The sequence below is a fragment of the Natrix helvetica genome (assembly GCF_964273705.1).
Source record: "Natrix helvetica genome assembly, chromosome: 6".
NCBI classification, from domain to species: Eukaryota; Metazoa; Chordata; class Lepidosauria; order Squamata; family Natricidae; genus Natrix; species Natrix helvetica.
Window position 1 is genome coordinate 7,194,478 of NC_138553.1, and position 20,987 is coordinate 7,215,464.

The following is a 20,987-nucleotide window of genomic DNA, read 5'->3' on the forward strand; positions in this document are numbered from 1 at the left end:
GGCTTAATGTACTCGACAGCCTTTGTGTAGGCTTAACGCCCTTGTGTGATTCCATCCATGGCTAATCATTTCCTTCCATTCTCCCAACCCCACGTAGGAAAGCGAATCAGGAGAGCTGCTGTTTTGCCCCGTTAAGTAAACATCTTTCCAGCTAGGCTTGTTAAGTCTGGGAACAAAGGAAATTATAATTCCTTCGGTTTTATCCCTGCTCAAATACGAAACCCGAAATTATTCATTTCTAAAGAGATGGTGGGCAAGAAACCCAACCTTTCAGAGGAATTGCTGAAGGCTATAATTACCCTGGATCGAGAAAGGGCAAAGATCTTGGCTCAAACCACACTTGAAAGACCATACGGGGACAGAATTGAAGGCTTGAAAAATTGAAAGGGCAATTTTTTTGATAATGCCCCAGAAGTTACCACTGAGATGCTTTGCAAGTAGATTCCCCCCCCTTTCTTTCAAAAGTTTCTTTTCCCCTAGTTGGGTAGGTCGGAAAGTTAGCTGGCATCCATAAAAAGTAGAGAGACACATTACTTGAATTCATTGCACAGATCGTCCTCGTGACCGTTCAAAGTTACAACGGCACCGGATAACTGACTTATGACCATTCTTCACACTTACAACCGTCACGTGATTTACGTACATTCGGATGCTTGGCCACTGACTCACACTTGTGACGGTCGCAGTGTCCCGGGGTCGTGCGATCCCCTTCGGCAACCTTCTGACAAGCAAAGTCAACGGAAACTAGATTCACTCAACAACCGTGTTCATCATTTAAGAGATGCAGTGATTCACTTAACAACTGCGGCAAGACAAGTTGTAAAATGAAGCCAACTCGCTTAACAGGCTCAATTGAGGTCTGTGTTTGTAGCTGGGGGTTGAACTGGGGGATCCCTGACGCACTCTGAGCTTGGTTCGTTTTCCTGCAGACATCTCATTACCCAACAAGGTAACTGCATTAAACTCTACAAGGAAGCAAACCCCCACCCCCTTTTAGACCTGATGATGTTACCTGGCTGGGTAATGAAACATCTGCAAGAAAACAACCAAGTCCAGACAGCAATAAAGGCCCCACGACGGTGTTTAGATGGCAGATGACAGTTCACCATATTAAAACCATCGTCTCTGACTTGTATCTTCCATCCGATGAACTCACCCACTGGCCAAGGATGATGGGCACTGTAAGCCCGATTATATGAACAGACCTAAGCCTGATGCAGGTCCATCTCCATCCCTGGGATAAAAACCAGTATACCTGATGTGCACCTGCTCGAAAGCATTTTTGGTTTAGAGAGCAACGCATTATTAAAGTTTCGCCTGTGATATTTGCTTTGCTATATTGCTTTTGGCAGACAAGGCCTCTCTTAATATTGCAGATTCTGCAGGCAAACAATACAGCTAGTTCACCTTTCTTTCAATATAAAGTAAAAGGTAAAGATTCCCCTTGCACATATGGGCTAGTCGTTCCCGACTCTAGGGGGCGGTGCTCATCTCCGTTTCAAAGCCAAAGAGCCAGCGCTGCCCGAAGACGTCTCCGTGGTCATGTGGCCGGCGTGACTAAGTGCCGATGGTTCACGGAACGCTGTTACCTTCCCACCAAAGGTGGTTCCTATTTTTCTACTTGCATTTTTACATGCTTTCAAACTGCTAGGTTGGTAGAAGCTGGGACAAGTAACGGGAGCTCACTCCGTTACGCGGCGCTAGGGATTCGAACTGCAGAACTGCCAACCTTTCTGATCGACAAGCTCAGCGTCTTAGCCACTGAGCCCTTCTTTAAATATAGGCTTTTTTTCAAAAAGAAAAACTAGAAAGCATCCATTGGCAACATGCTACTTGGTTAAGTTCCAACCCCAGATTGCATGGATGACAATTGGGGTGGGGTGGGGGTGGGGGTTGTCCTTGGTCTTTTCTGATCTTGGTTGTTTACTTGCAGACATTTCATTACCCGAATTAAGTACCATCATCACCGAGGTGCACTGATGATGTTACCTAGTTGGGTAATGAAACGTCTGCAAGAGCCCCACCAAGCTCGGAGAGCGGCACCAAGGACCCCTCGTTTCAACCCTGTGCTACAAATATTCTCTTCTATTGGTAATGTTTGGATTGTTCTTTTTAAAAAAGTTTTCTAATTAGATAAACATTGGACATAGTGCGACATTTCTGGCATAAACATTTCCATGAAGTGATTTGATCTTACATGATGGGGGTCGCCATCTCTAAAGTTCTTCATGCTCTTCAGACTCCCATCAACTTCCCAGAGTCTAAAGCATGATTCTCTAGCACAGGAGTCTCCAAAACTTGCCAACTTTTAAGACCTGTGGACTTCAGTATGGCTGGCTGGGGAATTCTGGGAGTTGAAGTCCACAGGTCCTAAAGTTGATCCTGTTCATCATCTAGTTGACCCTTAGGAATTAAAAACAACAACAACTTCATGGCGCATAATCGATCAGTTAATCAATCAATCATGAATTCCAGGATCTGCAGTGAGGTTGCAGCATCCCCGATTTCCCTTGCTCACTTCCACAAAGGCTGGAGAAGGGGAGAAGGAACTAGTGAGGTCAACTCAATCACATCTTTTGCACTTTAAATAGCTTTTAATAATACTGGGAAGCCTCTGGAAATTGCTTTCTGCCTGCCATCCCATTGTCGTCGCCGTTGTTTTATTTGCTTTTTTCAATAGCGTATTCAGGTTTCCCATCACACACGTCCCTTTGCATCCGTTTGGAGAAAGGAAGATATAAGTCACGGGGATCAGAGAAGGCAGAGGAAGAAGACACCAAGTGCCCCATTTCCCCGAAAATAAGACTGATCCCAAAAAATAAGCCTCTGCGTGTTTTTACACGCTTGCCTAATATAAGCCCTAACCCCAAAATAACCCCTACTTAAGTGCAGTGGTGGGATTCAAATAATTTAACAATTGGTTCTCTGCCTAATGACCGGCTGGGTAGGCGAGGCTCGGTGGTCATGTGACTGGGTGGGCATGGCCAACTCAACGTCACTCAGGTTGATGGGTGCTTTGCCTTGCTGTTACAATGTCATAAGGGTTAACCGGAGAGGCAGTTTCTGTAAGCAGGGCAAGAAAGATTAGGCTAGAAACAACACCAGAATGTTTCCTCCCTGCCTTCCTTACAGGATTAGCTCTGTAAAGTGGGGAAAAAACAAAAGGAGATTTCTTACAACATCCAGTTCTCCGAACTGCTTAGAAAGTTAAGAACCGGTTCTCCCGGATAGGTGCGAACTGCCTGAATCCCACCACTGCCTAAGTGCTTGTGCAGCCGGCCACCTGCCCATTCCGTCTGGTGGTTTGCGGTGCCGCTGCTTCAAGGCAGGGGATGCTGGAAGTGCCTCATGTGCCCTACACCGGCTTACCTCAGGGCCTCCGCAGTCAGGCCAGACTGCCCCATGGCGGCGGCAGCAGCAACCATGAACTCACGCGGCCATCGGCTCACTTCTGCTTGCTCGTGGCCACAAAGGAGCAGGAGGCCGAGTGGTGTGCTGGTGCTGCGGTCGCGAAGCAGGTGTCAGGATATGTATGGCCTGGAGGGCGCATGAGGCACCTCCAACCACCACCACCGCTGCCACCAGGTGCATCACACGGCCTCTTGCCCAGTTGTGAGCAAGCAGAAGTGGGCATCCTGTACATGGGACAAAAATAAGACCCTCCCAAAAAATAAGCCCTAGTGCTTATTTGGGCCTCAAAAGAAAATAAGAAGACCTGGTCATACTTTGGGGGGAAAACATTGTTATTGGCTGCACATATGGCGTTCTGACCACCTCACTGGTTATTGATCTTGACGACGTCCTAAATTGATGCTAATGAAAAGGAATAGTCCTCGACTTACAACCGCCATTGAGTCCAAACATTTTGTTGCCAAGACATTTGTGAGTTTTGCCCCATTCTTGCTACAGTTGTTAAGCAAATCACTGCAGCTGTTAAGTTAGCCACAAGGTTGTTAAGTAAGTCTGGCTCCTCCCCCTTGACTTTGCTTATCCGAGAGTCGCAAAAAGAGATCACATGACTCTGGGAGACGGCAACCATCGTAAGTGGGAATCAAGTTTCCTGAATTCTGATCAGGTGACCATGGGAGGCTACAACGGTCGTAAGTGGGAAATCGGTCTTAAGTCACTTTTTCCAGTGACGTCGTCACTTTGAACAGTCACTAAATGAACTGTTGTAAGTCAAGGACTACCGGAGGGTCAATGCAATAACCCAAAAGATGGATGGGTGGAAGGCAGAGAGCAAGAGGTGTGTGTATGGGATAATTGGAGTCTGCCATCGATCCATTAGCTCCTCCCCACCCACAAGTGTGAAACGGCCCATTTGGACCCCAGCCCAATCTGCAGAGCCAGGACTTCAGGGTCTTAACAGAAGGACTGGAGGTTGGAGGACAAATCTTACCTCAGAGGTTAGATGTTCTAGTGGGCGGTGCTGCAGCAGAGAAGACAGTTCTTCTGGATCTTGCTAGTTGGAGTCCTGTGACTGACAAGATCCAAAGTAGGCCCTCTCTGAAGATGCTAACTATCTAATACCTATCTAATAGGGGGCAGCACAGTGGCTAAATGGTTAAGATCAGGGGTGGGTTCTAGCTGGCGTTACTGCCGGTTTGCTTGTGCATGTGCTTTGCACGCATGCTGCGCACACATGCACAGTTCAATGGAAATTGTTCTGCATGTGCGCAAAACTAAAAAAAAAAAAAAGACGGTGACAACCCGGGAACTGGTTCAGGGGCGTGGCCAGCCTGGGTCAATGCCGGTTTTGCAACCCAAGGCAGCATACCACTACCGGTTCGGCCAAACCGCACTGAACTGGTAGGAACCCACCTCTGGTTAAGATGCTGGGCTGGTCGGCAGGAAAGCCGGCAGCCCAGATTGAAGACCCGAGCACCATGCAATGGGGTGAGTTCCCGTCCTCACTCCAGCTCCTGCCAATCTAGCAGTTTGAAAGCATGCAGATGCAAGTAGATAAATAGGTACCACTTCACTGGGAAGCTAAGAGCGCTTCATGATGTCAAGCTGGCCACAGAAATATCTTTGGGCAGCACTGGCTCAACGGCCGGTTCGAGACCTGAGCATCATGCGACTGGGAGAGTTCCCGTCCTCGCTCTAGCCAATGTAGCAGTTCGAAAGCATGCAAGTGCAAGTAGAAAAATAGGTACCACTTCACTGGGAAGGTAACAGTGCCCCATGTCGTCATGCTGGCCACAGAAATATCTTTGGACAGCATTGGCTCAATGACCTTGAAACAGAGATGAGCCCCTTACCCTTTAGTCAACAAGTAGTGGAGTAAAATCTGCAGAGACTTGGTCCTATCTAATAGGTGCCACGAGACCCCAGCCAAGAGCTAGTGACTGTGAATTGGCTCGTGGTGCTGCTACCGTGGACCCCAACCATTTCTGTCTTGTCTTTTGCTAAGCGGCTTTGAATAAAGCAGAAACCGAGATATCTAGGCACACTGGTAATTTTTTTTTCCGAGAGAGGAAAAAAAACACCCTCCAGGTTTCTGATGAATTTAACTGTTGGGAGTCTCTATGCCTATTATATTATTTAAACTTTTGCTTCAAAGCAGTAACCTAGATACCTTTGATCTGGTTTCAAGACACAATGAGGGTGACAGGTTATAATACCTCCTTAGAGGGGGAAAAAAAAACCTAAAAAAGATTCAGTCGACTTTCCATTTGGGCTTTCTTTTGACAGGCACTTGGAGACCGGCACAGAATACACAATCGTGATTTTTTAGCATGTTAAGGTCAGGAAGCAAATAGCAGGAAGACACAATTTAAAAAAAACAACCCGAACAAAGATGACCTAAGAAAAATAGCATATATATATTTTATGTATAAAACAATCTACAATATTTAATCATCTCCATACATATCTTGGCAGCTGCCACCGTTCTGCTTCTAGCATCCAGTAAATTGTACAGCTTCAAATTTCATTATCGTTATTACAAATCACAAAGCCAAACTTTAAACTTTGAGATTATGACATAATCACACGGTTATTATATACATACATTTCTAGACTGCAGGAAATGAAGCTTGGAAAGTAAAAGACAAAGTATTATTTGTCAGTTTAGAACAGGGTTAGGAAACACGCGGGCCTTGAAGGTATGGACTCCCAAGTCCCATCATTCTTTCCCCATTGGCGACAGGGGTTAAGAGCTGATGGGACCTGGAGTCCAATATCCTTTAGAGGAACACACGTTGCCTCTTCAAGAACCTTTGCTAGAATGCAAAGCTGCGTGCAGTGGTTTTTTAATATATATATAAAAAGTTGAATTCTCAAAGTAATTTTAAAGATTGCGACTCCATCGTGTGAGCTAAATGTTATTTCATCTTTTTTATATATATATTTAAAAAAGAAAGACCACACTATCACAATAATGCCGTTCTGCAGCAAACGCAGGCACTAAAGCAGAGTTGTGTTTAAGGCAGGTCTGTTCAACTCATAACTCAGAAAGCTCAGATAAGACCACAGATAAGACCAGGTTTGGTGGTTAGTGCGGAAGGGATCGACAAACCTATTGGTGGGGTTGCCTCTGTGTGTGCGTACACGCACGCCCAAAATTCAGGCTCAGTGTCACAAATGTTACAAACGCGATGTAGTGTAGTGGGAGAACAAGAGTTTGACCATATTCGCCATCTTTTGTGCCGTCAAGACAAAATCTAAGCATTTCCACAGTTTTGCTCAGCATTTTTATCCTTGAGTGGGCCGCTGTACAACCTGGGGCAGCGATGGCGAACCTTTTTTTGGCTCGCGTGCCACAAGTGGGGGGAGCGCAGGGGGGTCGTGTGCAGGCGTGCCGCACCCATAATGCAATGCACGACCCCCCCCCAGTGAGCATGCGCGCACTACAGGCGCTTCCCCCCCCCATTTTTACATACTTTTTTCGCCCTCCCCAGGCTCCAGAGGCTTTATAGGAGCCTGGGGAGGGCGAAAAGACCCTCCCCCACCCCCCCGGAGGCCCTCCGGAGGCTTCAGGGACCGTCCGGAGTCTTCCCTGAAGCCTTAGGAGCGCTCAAAACAACCCTCCGATCAAACCGGAGGTGACTGGCCAGCTGACAGGGCAGCGCCTCGCGTGCCCTGACAAATGGCTCCGCGTGCCACCTGTGGCACGCGTGCCATAGGTTCGCCATCACTGACCTGGGGGATGGCTGTGTGTGTGGGTGTGTGGGTGTGTGTACACATCCACATTGCCTTTGGGTGGACTTTGCAATCCTGCTGTGAAGAGTTGGAAGACCCAGAATGACATTTTGGGTTATTTCCTAGGTTTAATGTTGGATCTTTGTGGGGAGGGGCTCTTGTTCTTTGTGGTGAGGCCACTGCACATTTGAAAGAGAAAGGGAAATACAATGGTCAGGTTGGACTAAGGCGTTGCCGAATAAACCACAGTGGCGGGGTTTGCACGTTGGATTGAGCTGCAGACTCTTGTCTTACTGAAGAGGTGAAGTTCGGAGAAATGCTAAATCAAAAAACGCATGAGCTGTTATCAGTGGTCTCCGTACGTGGCGACTTTGAAGAATTTGTGGACTTCAACTCCCAGAATTCCTCAGCCAGACAGCCATGGGGTCTGGGGAATTCTGGGAGTTGGAAGCTCACAAATTTTAAAGTTGCCTAGTTTGGAGACCCCCGAGTTGTATTATGGTTGGGAACCCAAGAAGGCGACGTAGGAAGAGGAAGTGAATCTCCTAGTAAACAGAGATGTAGCTGCTCGGTCAGCTGGAACTAGATGTGATTAGATCAGGTTTCTTCACCTAAGTCAGGGGTGTCCAAACTTGAGAACTTTAAGACTTGTGGACTTCAACTTCCAGAATTCCCCAGCCAGCCATGCTGGCTGGGGAATTCTGGAAATTGAAGTCCACAAGTCTTAAAGTTCTCAAGTTTGGACACCCCTGAGCTAAGTCAACCTTCTGAAGGACATCAATCCTACAACAGCTTCGAGATCTTGCATTTCTCCCTCCGTGTCTATGTCACAGCACTCGTTCCTCCACAGATAAACGAAATAGAACTACCAAGGGTACCTGGAAACTTGGGAGGGGGCCTTTAGACACTCATCTCTGGGTCTACTGCATGACAAACTGAAGTGGCTGCCTGTCCCCATTCCCCAAAACCAGTGAGCTCTACCATCTTGTTCCTGAACCGCTTATTCCAGCTCTTTTTGCTGGAATAAGGATTTTTTTTTTAAAGCTAATTCCAGAGATGCAGTAAATTTTCTGGCTTCCCACCAAGGATGAAGGAGCACTTCAACGCTAGACTTTTATACCTATAATCATCTTTTAAGGGCCTTACGGTACGGCAGCCCTGGTCCAATCAAGGGCATAAAAGTCGATGGCTCTCGAGAAGAAGAAGATGTTTCAAGCTCGTTACGGGAACGGAGAAGGATGCTCAGGAAGAGAGCAAGGGGCAGAAATTACAAAACAAGAAAAGGGGAAACAGACCCTTCGCTTTGAGATCACAACAAACTCTTGCCGGGCTAGGAAGCGGCGGTCTTGGCACCCATCAAATCAAGGCCTCTACAAGGCCACGCCGTTATTTGGGCGCAAAAGAACAGGCTGGAGGGAACACCTTGAATCGCGGAGTCCACCGATCAGCTTAGGCAACAGCCACTCGCCTAATTGAGCTCTACCAGTTAGCGGTTTTGCTCGTTTTTAAGGACTGCCAGGAATTAAGATGGGTGCAAAATGGTAACGAACAGCCTGGCAAACCCATAATGGAATATGGCATATGCCAGTGGTGGGTTGCTCTTACCTTTGCTACTACAATGCTCATGCTCTGTTCGTGCATGCGGCGGATGTGCGCTGCTTGCGTGCCTGATGTGTATTGCGCAGGCATGCGCACCCCACCGCCCATGCGATGCCCAGCTGCTTGTCGGAGGTTGCGCAGGCACCGCAGGCAGTGCGTGTGTGCGCAATTGGCCTGGTTGCCTTAAAAACAGGTAAGGAACGCAGGCGGGTGGGTGAGCCAAATAAGCCACCGTACCGGTACGGTGGCCACACCTCCCGACTATTACCGGTACAGCCGTACCGACCAGAACCCACCCCTGGCATACGCCCTCCTCAGTCTTCTTGTTTTTACACATTCTCTCCAAACCTGGCAACTTTTAAGGCTTGTGGACTTCAACTCCCAGAGTTCCCCAGTCTTAAAGTTGTCAAATTTTGGGGGGCCCTGTTCTAGAACAATCGTTTCTGTGCCGTTTCCCTTTCGGTGACGTAAGAGATATCCAATTTTGGATGGATTTGTCCACTGTGCCACTAAATCTATCCTGAAAGCCATCCTCCGAAGGTCAGCCCCAGCACAAGCCTCCAAGACAATACTGCTAGCACATGGGACAGAGAGGAATGAAAGCGACCTGGCTATCCTACGAAAGCACTAATGGTTAATTGCAGAAATAAAGAATGCATTGGAAGGGGTCAGATCTCTTTAGTGTTTTTTTAATGTGCGACGTCTGTTTCAAGAGAGCTTAAAAAACGTGTCCTTAAAAAAACATGTTCTTTTTCATCTTTCTGGGGTAGAAAGGCAGAGAGGTTGCTCTTTCGCATGCTTCCTATGCAGAAAGTTGTGCCGGTTGTTTAACAGGAGGCGCGGGGCCTCTTGTGAGTGTGCGGAATGGATTCACGTGCCCCCTGAAGCTTCACAGATGCATCGGAGGCATTTGCACAGTGTACAAGCCCTACAGGTATTATGTGCTCAACAATACTACCCAAGGAAGGGGTTAACGAGTTGGGTTCGAACCAATGGAGCATGTGCTTGGTATTGGTGAATCCCCAAGGCAGGTGTGGAGCCCCACGTGGAAAAGGCAGGGAGGGGCCAGGGCTGTGAAAAACCAGGGCTTCGTCTCTTCCAAAGCATATTAATTCACTACACCAGAGTTCCCTGATCTTTCCAGCTTTACGGAGCGGGGATTTTGGGGGGGGAGGGGAGAGGGGATGGTTGCAAGTGAGTGGCTGGCAAGCGTGCACGTACATCTCCATTTGCACAAGCAGCGGTCACATGCATCGGCCCCTCGTACAAATGGAGCGTGCGAACTCACGTCACACATTGCTTTCGTGGCTCGGTTGCGAATAGCTCGTGGCCCAGTAGTGGGTTGGGGCGCCAGTGTGGGTCTGTTGGGGCGCCAGGGTGGGTGGGTTAGGGAACCCCTGTTCTGCACTACAAATGCATCAACTGCATTTGATGGATTTCTAAACCCCCACCCTCCCCTCCCCAGGACTCACCTGGGACACTCAACGTGACAGCGGCTACAGTGCATAGCTGGCTCTGGAGATGGGAAGGAGTCAGTCCGACAGGCCAACAGGCCAACATCTGACAGTGTGCTACAATTCATGTACAGTCTTGGTTACAGAAGCACCATTTTATTGGCTATGTCAGAATGCCACTGATTTGGACAGAGAGGTCTTCTTCTAGCTAGCTTCAATCTCTAGAGATGGTCTTCCGAGGACCCGGAATTTTTTCTCTTCTGCAGCTACCGAGGCAGTGTGTAAAAAAAAAAAAAAAGTCAAGACTTCTACCCCCCCCCCCCAAACCCAACACGCCCCCCAAAAATATCCCTTTCTAAATAACGGATGGTTTATATAAATTAAATTAAGCAAAAAAAAATATTTTTTTAAAAGTTAAATAGAAAGTACTTTGTGGGCGCTGTCTCCGGACATCCGCGCTTCCGTTTTTTTTAGACTCTGCGTCTGTCCCCAGCCAAGGGCCGCCTGGGTCCTAATGTCAGGCCCCACCCACCCCCCAAAAAGGCAGCTGGCTGAAAGGGGCTTTGCAAATTTTGAGGCCACTGGGTCGTTTCCCCCAAAGAAGCGAGTGAACCAAACAACTGCCATGACAGCCACGGGGAAGAAGATATTGCTACATTTATGAGATCCGTTTTGCTCTGCTCATTTCTCAGGGTCGGCTTTGGCCAAAATTGAACACCTTGGGAAGTAGTGTTATACTTTTCTGCGGGACAGTTTGAACTATCCTGTGTAGAGAATACTAATCTTAGATCACTCTCGACCCAAAGCCTGTTCTTTTCCGGGCCCTTTTAGGTGAGCGGAAGTGATTTATATATATTTATATATATATTGTTTCAAAGCAGCACTGATTCGTTCATAGACAACCCATCCGCTCGGTGCCTGTAATGGCGGTCGGGGCCAGGGGAACTTGGATACTGGTAGGAGGGGGGGCCAAGTTCCCCTGAGGCTGTCCTGTATCTCAGAGGCCTGTCCACGGAAAGGGTGGGAAGGTTGTGGTCTTCAAGAGGCTTAGGCTGAAACGCTGGATGTCTCTTCAAGTTACCGAAGTGACTTCGGCCACCGTCTCCACCCCAGGGTTGTCCGTAGGCTCCTGGTCTGTACGTTAAAGGGGGATCCGGCCATTTTTTATGATCTGGCAGATAATCTACTGGAGGGATTGCGGGACGGTGGCCTCTGGGGCTGCTTGGGAAGACCTCGTCTGGGAGAACCTCTATCCGACTCGAAGGCGTCACAACAAGATTCTGGTGGAGGGCGGAGTAATTTCTAGGTGGCTTCTCGGAGAGCATTTGATGAGTTTCCATCTCTGGTGGAAAATCGGGAATATACAACTGAGTGGCAGAGCTGGTCCGAGTCCCGTGATTGTACTGCGTGGCTGTGAAGTTACCTTCTTTGGTCATGTGCTTTGGAGAATACCCTTGGTAAACAGGTGGATTATTATAAGTTGGCGGTGGCTGTCTCATGTGAGATCCAACCACCGATCCGTCAGATTGGGAGGAGTATCTGGGGACCCTTGGTTGAGAGCTGAAGGCATAACTGTTGGATATTTTTGGTGGACTAGATCCTTTCTCGATCTCTTTTCTGGAGCCGCTGGAGAAAGCGGTGCTCCTTGGACTCTGCAGAACAACTCTTTCCGGAAGAGCCTGCTCCACAGAGCTTCCGTTCTCCAAATCAGCTTCGGGAACGTTGTCGTACTGCGAGGCATTCGACCCCCGCTTACTTTCATCCACATCCCAAACCCTCGTTTTTTGCTTGGGGTTGAATCTCTGAGCTTCGTCTTCCAGAGCAGGGGCTGGTCCTGTCCAGCCCTGCTTTGGCGATCTGGTCTTAAACTCCATGGTGATTTTGGTGGTTTTTTCAATTATCTTAACATCGGAAGGTTTAATCCACCTGGGCACAAACTCTTTCCCTGTAGTTAATACTGCGTTGGAGTTTTGGTTCGCAGTTGCGTTGTGTTTCTGCCTGGGCTCAGCCTCTGCTTGCGCTTCAGGCTTTCTTCTGGGGGTCTCCGCATCGTGCTTTGGCAACCCACTTTGTGCGTTTGGTGTTACTGGCTTTTGCTGATGCCTCAAAGTCTGCCTCTTTTCCAGAGAATTTTTGCGTCTTTGGCGGTTTGGCGAGCTTTCTCGGCCTCTCTCTCCCCGTGGTGTGGGTGAGCCTTCCCTGTCTCTCTTTATCCGTGCCGTAGGTGAGCTTTCTTGGCCTCCTTCTCCGTGTCTCCTTGGTGAACCTTCTCGACGGCCTTCTCCAGTCCTCTGGCTTGCCGGGGCCTCCTTCGCGACACTGTTGGTTTTTTGCCCATTGACGAGATGTGTGAGATTCAGCATGGCTGGTTGACTGTCAGCTGGCATTTTCCCCAACTTCTTTGGAAATTCATCCTCTTTACCTAGAAGACGAAGAAAATGAGCAATCAATATGTCTGCCAATCAAATAGCTGATATTTATTAGCTTTATAAGGCCTCCCCAATCAAAGAGTCAAGGCAGCTCGTAATTTAAAACTCAACGAATAAGCAATAGATCGGCTTGTTTTTTGTTATTTTTTTACATAATGCATTATAGGGTGTGAAATAGATAAAAAGAAACAAACAATGCTGGAAGGTTTAAAGATAAAACTCAACCCTTAGAGGTTAGAAGTTCCAGCAGATTTTACGCTCAAATGCAAACCTCCGTTTCTCCCTGGATGGTAACAACTGCAGGCAGTATGTCTGATTATATATATTTAAAAAATAACTCGTTCAAGCTATCGAGGATTTTCTGGAAAAAAGCAACTCAACCTTTTTTGATCCAAACCATGCCGACTGGATGTTTTCTATTAAGTGGACACGTCTGGCCTTCCTGAAGCCACAGAAGATCAAGGTCTTAATTTTAAAAACCTGCTGAACCCCATTTCTGAAAAGTTTGGCGTATTCAGCAATTACTTGGGAGATGGAAGGGAAAACTTTTGTCTGCTGTGAATTTTATAGAGGTGCATCTTCCAGCAGCCACGGGGTTGAAACAGAATACGGGATGAACTGAATGATATTATATTTACTGGGAAATCATGACCAGTTTCAAATCGCTCACTCTCCAAGAGCAGACTGCACAGTCAACTATCATATTTTTCCGACTACAAGATGCACCTAAATTTAGAGGAAGAAAACAAGGGAAAAAAAGTTTTGGGCTATCGCGCGTTGCGTTGTTGCCCTCCCCAGCCCCCAGAAGCACTCTGCAGGCCCAAAACAGGCCCATTTGTGGCCTCCTGAACCCTCCGTGCATCCCATTTTCACCCAAAACAGGCCCGTTTCTGGCCTGCAGAGTGCTTCTGGGGGCCGGGGAGGGCGACAACGCGACGCACGGAGGATTTGGGAGCCCAAAATTGGGCCCATATTTGGTCTATAAGACGCTCCGAAATTTCCACCCACTTTCAAGCTGTGTTGAAACAAATAAAACAAGGAGACCTAGAGGAGGATGAATGGGGAGGAGGGAAGATTGGCTTATGGAAGCTGCAGTCACAAGGGTGGATGAAACTCATAGGGAATATGGTATCGTTAGCGCCAAGGTTATAAAGACCCCCAGCTTGGAGGCATTTTGCCACCCAAGGGACGCTCCTAAGACCACAATGCATCTATCACCCTCAGACATCTAGTAACGTGGCAAGCTTCCCTGTGTGCAATTGGTCCTTTGGCCCAACGGGCTCAGGGTTTGATTTATTATTTATTTATTTAATTAGATTTCTAGACCGCCCCCTCTCCCCAAAGGGACTCGGGGCGGTGTACAGGTATAAATTTAAAAAACCATACAAACAATAGTATACATAGCTAAAATTAGATTAAATAGCCCCTGTACGAATTTATAAAAATTAAAAACTTAAGACCATAGAACCAATCATAAAAATTTAAAAATAAAACTGAGGTGGGAAAACTGGAATTAGGCCAGGCCAGCTAGCTGAAACAGGTGGGTTTTGAGCTTCTTACGGAAGGAGCGGAGGTCCGTGGTTGTTCTAATATCAGGGGGAAGGTCATTCCAGAGGGTCGGGCCCATCACAGAGAAGGCCCTTCCCCTAGGCGGCGCCCGCTGGCACAGCCTAGTGGACGGCACCCGGAGGAGTCCCTCTCTGTGTGAGCGAATCGGCCGAAGGGATGTATGGGGCAGGATACGATCCCGCAAACATCACTGAAGATGTCAGAGGCCTTAAACCAGGGGTGTCCAAACTTGGCAACTTTAAGACTTGTGGACTTCAACTCCCAGAATTCCCCAGCCAGCATGGCTGGCTGGGGAATTCTGGGAGTTGAAGTCCACAAGTCTTAAAGTTGCCAAGTTTGGACACCCCTGCTGTAAACGGAATGACAAATGTGTAACAACGAATGTGAAAAAGAATAATAACTATGTGAATGTGTAGTTATAATTGTATATAGAGAACAAAAAATTAAAAAAAAAACTTTTCAATAAAATTAGAGGCCTCTCCTCGTTTCTGAACCCTCTCTGGATCGCGATCCGAGGCCTCTTAGCGCCTCAGAAAATCGTGTGAGAGCACTTGCACAATTCTTGGACACCTCAGAAGCTGCGCGAGAGCAAAGCCCTCTTGCACACCTTCCACAGGACCCAAAGGTCTGATGTGTCAGCAATGGCTGGGGATTTCACCTCTGTGACAGGCACAACACAGGTTCACCAACACTGCTCTGTATGTTTACTGAGGAGGCCATTTTAAAACCACGTCTGTGCCTCTCATGCTCGCAACTTCAAAAAGCCCCTCACCCTTCACGCCTATTTCTATCCAGGTATCTAAATTTTGGAGGTTCCAGTAGCATCAACAACACCTCGTCATGTAGTCACTCTGATTCGTCTCCTTTTTAAAAAAAATTTGAGTCAGTGCATACTTTCCCAAGAAAAAGCATTGAAATGTTCCTAGGTTGATTGATAAGGCAGCTTTTATCCTTCTTAAAAAAAAAAATTAGCACACTTAAGGTCTCTTAATTACCGTTAAGCTTTCATGCAGTCCAAGGGGAAAATAATTTTAAAAAAAGTTTTCACCGAATCCCTTCTTGCTTTGAAGATTGTTTTCGGTAACATCTCCCCCTCACGTGCCAGAGCGAGGGAAAGGGCATTCGTTCGTGTGTGTGTGTGTGTGTGTTTGTTTGTGTGTTTGTGTGTGTGTGCGTGTGTGTGCATGATTCAAAGCTGTTTAGATCTTGGAAGCTCAACACCTGAATTTTGAACAATGGGAAGGGCAGGCAAGATTGAAGCTAGAATCACCTTGAACTACACTTGCCAGTTCTCTAATTAAGAAGCGGGGGGGGGGGGTTACAATTGGAGTAGTAACCATGTATTAACAGCCAAACTCACAACTGTTGCCTGGGAAGATCAAAGTCTGTGCACGCAGCAGGGCTTGCGATCTTTCATTAGATGTACAAAATAATTGGACAGATATCGCACGGCCCACAAAGGCAGACTTAACGAAGGGACACGGTGGGGGAACACACGGACACCAGTTTAAGATTCTCAGGGAACTTGCTTGTTATGGGTCCCCTCCAGGAGGTGGGCTGCTACGGGTTCGGGAAAACCCATAGCTAAGATTATGGCTGGCCCCGCCCACCACGCCCCACCGCTGCCACCCCACCACGCCCCCCTAGAAGGCTCCACGCGGCCTGTTTTGCATGCGAGGTAAGTGCAGGGCCTGCGCGGAGTCTCGGGGAGGGGAAAAAACGGAGCTCCCGGAAGGCCTCTGGGGCCGGGGGAGGCAGTTTTCGTCCTCCCAGAGGCTTGAGGAAAGCCTCCGGAGCCTGGGGAAGGCAAAAGCACACCCCCTACGGTGCAGGAGGCCGACTAGGCCACACCCACCATAGCCAGGCCCACCCAGCAAACCCGTTGCTGAAATTTTTGAAGCCCACCCCTGGCCCCATCAATTAGGGATTGTCGTCTGGTGGCCCCACAAAAAAATAAGCCTTCTCGGTGGTGGCCCCTTAGGGAACATCACTTCCCTCAAAGTACAGTTGTGCCCCACCCTGCTGCTTTTGCACAAGGCCCTAAAAAGGGTCTTTGTCAGGAGGTCTGGGGAATCACAAAAGGGAGAGAGAGAGAGAACCAAGCGGCTGGTTTCATTGTTTTGTTGATGCCATGGGGTGGGTTTTTTTTTTAATGAGTTTCATTAGATGGTGGACTTTTTAAAAATTTGTAAGCTGCCTGGCATCATTAATGTGTACATTGGGCAGCTATATAAATTTGCTTAATACAGGGGTGTCCAAACTTGGGAACTTTAAGACTTGTGGACTTCAACTCCCAGAATTCCCCAGCCAGCCATGCTGGCTGGGGAATTCTGGGAGTTGAAGTCCACAAGTCTTAAAGTTCCCAAGTTTGAACACCCCTGGCTTAATACATACAGTTTGTTCTCAACTTGCAACAATTTGTTTAGTGATTACTCAGAGTTACAATCTCACTGAAAAAAAAATGACTTATGACCGTTTTTCACACTACCTTTGAAGCATCTTCAGGGCCGCGTCATCAAAATTCAGACGCTTAGCAACCAATTCATATTTATGACGGCTGCACTGTCTGTCTCGGGGGTCACGTGATCCCCTTTTGCGACCTTCCGACAAGCGAAGTCAATGGGGAAGCCAGATTCACTTAACGACTGAGGGGGGACTAACAACACCTGCAGTGATTCACTTAACAAATGTCTCGCTTGGCAACAGAAATTTGGGGCTCAATTGTGGCCGTAAGTCGAGGACTACCAGCAACGAACTTCAATTTAACCCGGTTCAGATGTCGAAAGAGAGATAGTCTGCCTATGTTGTTGAAACTCCAAACTTTGCAGATCTAAACCATCAAAAGGCTGTTGGGCCAAATGCACAACCCATTTGTCTTTTGCTCAAGCCCTGCTTGCAACTTTCCCCTTCTTATGACTTGCTTTCTGTCAGGGCCTCTTAAAGAGGGCAAACACTGGACCCTCCTGAGGAAGAGGAAGGAAAGAGAAGGTTGGAAGGAAAATGTTTTGACCAAGGCTTCCCAAGAGCAGGAAGCAAACTCCTGGTCCCGACAAAAAACCCTTTTATTAATTTCCTGTGAATTCTGCTCATTCACACCCAGCAAAGTCTTTCAAGGGAGGATTTATAGTCACAGACCTCATCTGTGGCTTGGAGAGCTGACAGGCCGATATCTGCAAAACTTGGCAAGGAGTCTCGGAGAGTCACGAACCAATGAAGCGAACTAATTGTCTCCTGCAAACTCCACTCCCCTTTCGCTCCTCTTTTCTTTCCTCTGGGAGGGGCCATTCATTGTCCACCTGTGGCCTTCCTCCCAAGTTGACCTCTGTTCTTTAGCTGTTTCTTTTGTCTGGCAACTCTGTGCATGCACACACTGGGAACAGGCTCCAGCTGTTCGTCTGCCTCACTGATATCTGACTCTGAAGGCAGCTGATAACTGGCCTACGGCTCTGGCCCCCTCTCTGCCTCCGACACAGAGCCCTCATCAGAGCCTTCCCCAGACTCCAGGACTGGCCCATCTTCCTCCCCAACCTCCTCACTGTCCGAATCTGCTGCCAGCTCCGCTGGCCGCTGGTGGACCACAATAGAAAGGGGTGCTTAATTAAAAGAGGGAAGAGCCCAGTTCTTTTTCTGCCTCTCTTCCTCAGAGCTGTCACTGCCGCTGGTTCTACTCAACCTGATTGTCTACTGCTTCTGCGACAATGGCTGAATTCTATGGATCTCAGTTTGTTGTTAGAAGTGAAGAAGTGAAACGGAAGAAGACAGGCTCTCCTGGGTCTTCTGCACTGGGGCTCTGCGACTGGCAATGCGTTGCCTCCTCTCCAATCCTTGACAGAAATGGTTTGAAAATGCAACTCCCTTGCAATCGGGGGAGGAAGCTCCCTTCCGTGACAATTATGTTTACAGCCGGGGCAAAAAGCCGAGTTTCCCATTATGCCTTTTGCACAAAACCAAGTTGCCCAATTTGCAAGCCTGCAATTACAGCGGGACGGCTAGGAACAATACGAGAAATGACATTCATGCTCATAAGGCATTGTCTTCTTTTTTCAAAACAGCGACAGGCTTCAAGTGCAGGTTTCAGCTCAGGGTAAAACAAAACAGCCAGGACTTTGAAAGCTGTAGGAATTTCTGCTCAGCTGAGCTGGAAAAAAGAAGCTGGTATGCTGGGATTTCTTTGGGCAACCAAGGGGGTTTCATGATACTCTGCAATTGTAGAAGGGTGCTTTTTTTTAAAAACCCAGCTTCTACAAGGCTCTGTTGTGGTCCATCGGCGGCCTGCGGAGCTGGCAGCAGAGTCAGACAGTGAGGAGGTTGGGGAGGAACATGGGCCAGTCCTGGAGTCTGGGGAAGGCTCAGACGAGGGCTCTGCATCGGAGGCAGAGATGGGGCCAGGGTCATCTGGGAGTTATGTGCTGCCTCCGGAGTCTGACATCAGCGAGGCAGAAGAACAGTGTGAGTCTGTTCCCAGTGTGCACATGTGCAGAGCTTCCAGAAGGCGACAACAATTAAGACAAAAGGGCGACTCGGGAGCAAGGCTTGGAGACAATTGGCCCCTCCCATAAGACATAAAAGAGGAGTAAATGGATGTGAGCCTTTGCAGGAAGCAACTTTGTTCATTCTAGTCAGTTCAAACTCTGAGAAGCTCCGTTTGACTTTGTTTGGCCTTGCAAAACTAATTGGCAATTAGGTCTTTGGCAGTGTTTCAAGGGAGATAAAGGTGGGCGCTTATCAGCCTTACCCTGAAAGACTGCGGCAGACTTCTGTCAGACTCTTCACAAACTGTTTGTGACTCATTATGGGCTGTGAATGAACATAACTCACAGCTGTTTAAAAAAAAAGAGAGTTTGGGGGGACTAAGCATGTGATTTTTACTGTCTCAGGAAGCCTAGGTCAGAACAGGCTCAAAGAAGCCTCGAAGACATAAAACAGGTAGTCCTTGACTTAACGACCCTATTTGAGCTCGGAATTATAATTGTAAATCATGAAAGTCATTATGTACAGGTCACCATATAACTGACAAGAGTTTTATTGTTATTTTTTGTGGCCGTCGTTAAGCAAGTGCCACAAAATGGCCATCAATGAAGGCTGGTTGCCGAGCACCCAAAATGCAATCAGGTACCCGGGGAGGTCATAAAGTACGTCGTACGTTTGAGTGATTGCTAGGCAACCAGTTGTAGGTCAAGGACAACCCATGCAGGCATGCAGTTTCAAGCTGTTACCGAGTTCACAACATTATGGACATGCTGTCTGAACATGCGTGATGCCTGTGCATGAATAATGTAACCCAGGTGACTTAATATAAAGTATCAGGGCTTCTCACATAGAACAAGGGCAAATGGGGTTGTGGGAAGGGCTCCCAAAACAGTGTTTCTCAAACTTGGTGACTTTAAGACACATGGACAATGCTGGCTGGGGAATTCTGGGAGTTGAAGTCCATGTACCTTAAAACTGCTTGAAAAATGCTGTATCGAAGCATAAATCTGGATCCCACCCACTTCAGTGATATCAGCCAGTCTTCCACAATCAGACTCTCATTATTTCTATAAGAGGCTGCATTAACAAAGGTACAGAACAGTGGTGGGTTATAACCGGCATGCCCCAGTATAGGCGTACTGATGCCTGCCGGGAGCACCGGGTACCATTCCGGTACAGTACTCCGGAGGGCCCACCCACCCGCCTGAGCTCCTTATCTGTATTTGAGCTCTTTGGTGCTTCCGCGCATGGAGCGTACGGCAGGTGCGCGATGCTCCGCCGAGCAGCTGGAGCATCACGGAGCATCAAAGGAGGTAAGGACGCATGTGCACTATGCACATGTGTGCATGCGTGCTGCATGCCTTCATGTGGTGGATCCCGGGCTCCGTTGCATCGTACCGGTTGCAACAGGATCCGGAACCCACCACTGGTACAGAATCAGGATGACATGAAGAGTTAATACCACTTTACAAGGCCTTGGTAAGGCCACACTTGGAATACTGCATTCAGTTTTGATCGCCATGATGTAAAAAGGATGCTGAGACTCTAGAAAGAGTGCAGAGAAGAGCAACAAAGATTATCAGGGGCCTGGAGGCCAAAACATATGAGGAACGGTTGCAGGAACTGGGTATGTCTAGTTTAATGAAAAGAAGGACTAGGAGAGACATGATAGCAGTCTTCCGATATCTCAGGGGTTGCCACAAAGAAGAGGGAGTCAAGCTATTCTCCAAGGTACCCGAGGGCAGAACAAGAAGCAATGGGTAGAAACCAATCAAGGAGAGAAGCAACCTAGAACTGAGGAGAAATTTCCTGACAGTTAGAACAATTAATCAGTGGAACAGCTTGCCTCCAGAAGTTGTGAATGCCCCAACACTGGAGGCTTTTAAGAAGAGATTGGACAAGCATTTATCTGAAATGGTATAGGGTTTTCTGCCTGAGTAGGGGGTTGGACTAGAAGACCTCCCAGGTCCCTTCCAACTTTATAAAATCTACCTTTGCTCCTTATAGGCTGCCTCAAGAACCAATTACTCAAAATGGGGTACACTGAAATGCTCCTATGCATGTCCACAATTCTCACTGATGCAACATGCTGGTTCCCTGATACAACATGGGCTTCAATTGTGATTTGAAAAGAATCAAGAATTAAGAATGTATCCCTTTTTTTCCCCCTAGAGAGAAGGAATGAAACTATAGACAAGGTAAACCATGAGTCATGCTGGTTAGTAAATAAAACCAATCTTTGTCAAACTGAAATCATTCCAAATGCTACATAGATGGTAAAGAATAGAATACCAAGAGACACTGGGAGGATAGTAGCGAACAG

General features: G+C 47.7%; 2 protein-coding genes across 8 annotated transcripts in view; one reads left to right on the top strand and one right to left on the bottom strand.

Annotated features, from left to right (window-relative positions):
- The window catches only part of CELF2 (CUGBP Elav-like family member 2), an 834,627-nt gene that overhangs the window by 573,736 nt on the left and 239,904 nt on the right, over positions 1-20,987 (top strand). The window lies entirely within an intron of this gene.
- Positions 5,802-20,987, bottom strand: part of USP6NL (USP6 N-terminal like) — a 142,610-nt gene continuing 127,424 nt past the window's right edge. For 6 of the 7 annotated variants that reach the window (XM_081957800.1, XM_081957803.1, XM_081957801.1 and 3 more), the window contains one exon: positions 6,975-12,618. In XM_081957800.1, the coding sequence (XP_081813926.1) occupies positions 11,069-12,618 (1,550 nt within the window). In that variant the 3' untranslated portion in view covers positions 6,975-11,068. Of the gene's footprint in view, positions 6,724-6,974; positions 12,619-20,987 lie in introns of those variants that run through there. The other variant, XR_014175742.1, reaches the window with a different exon arrangement.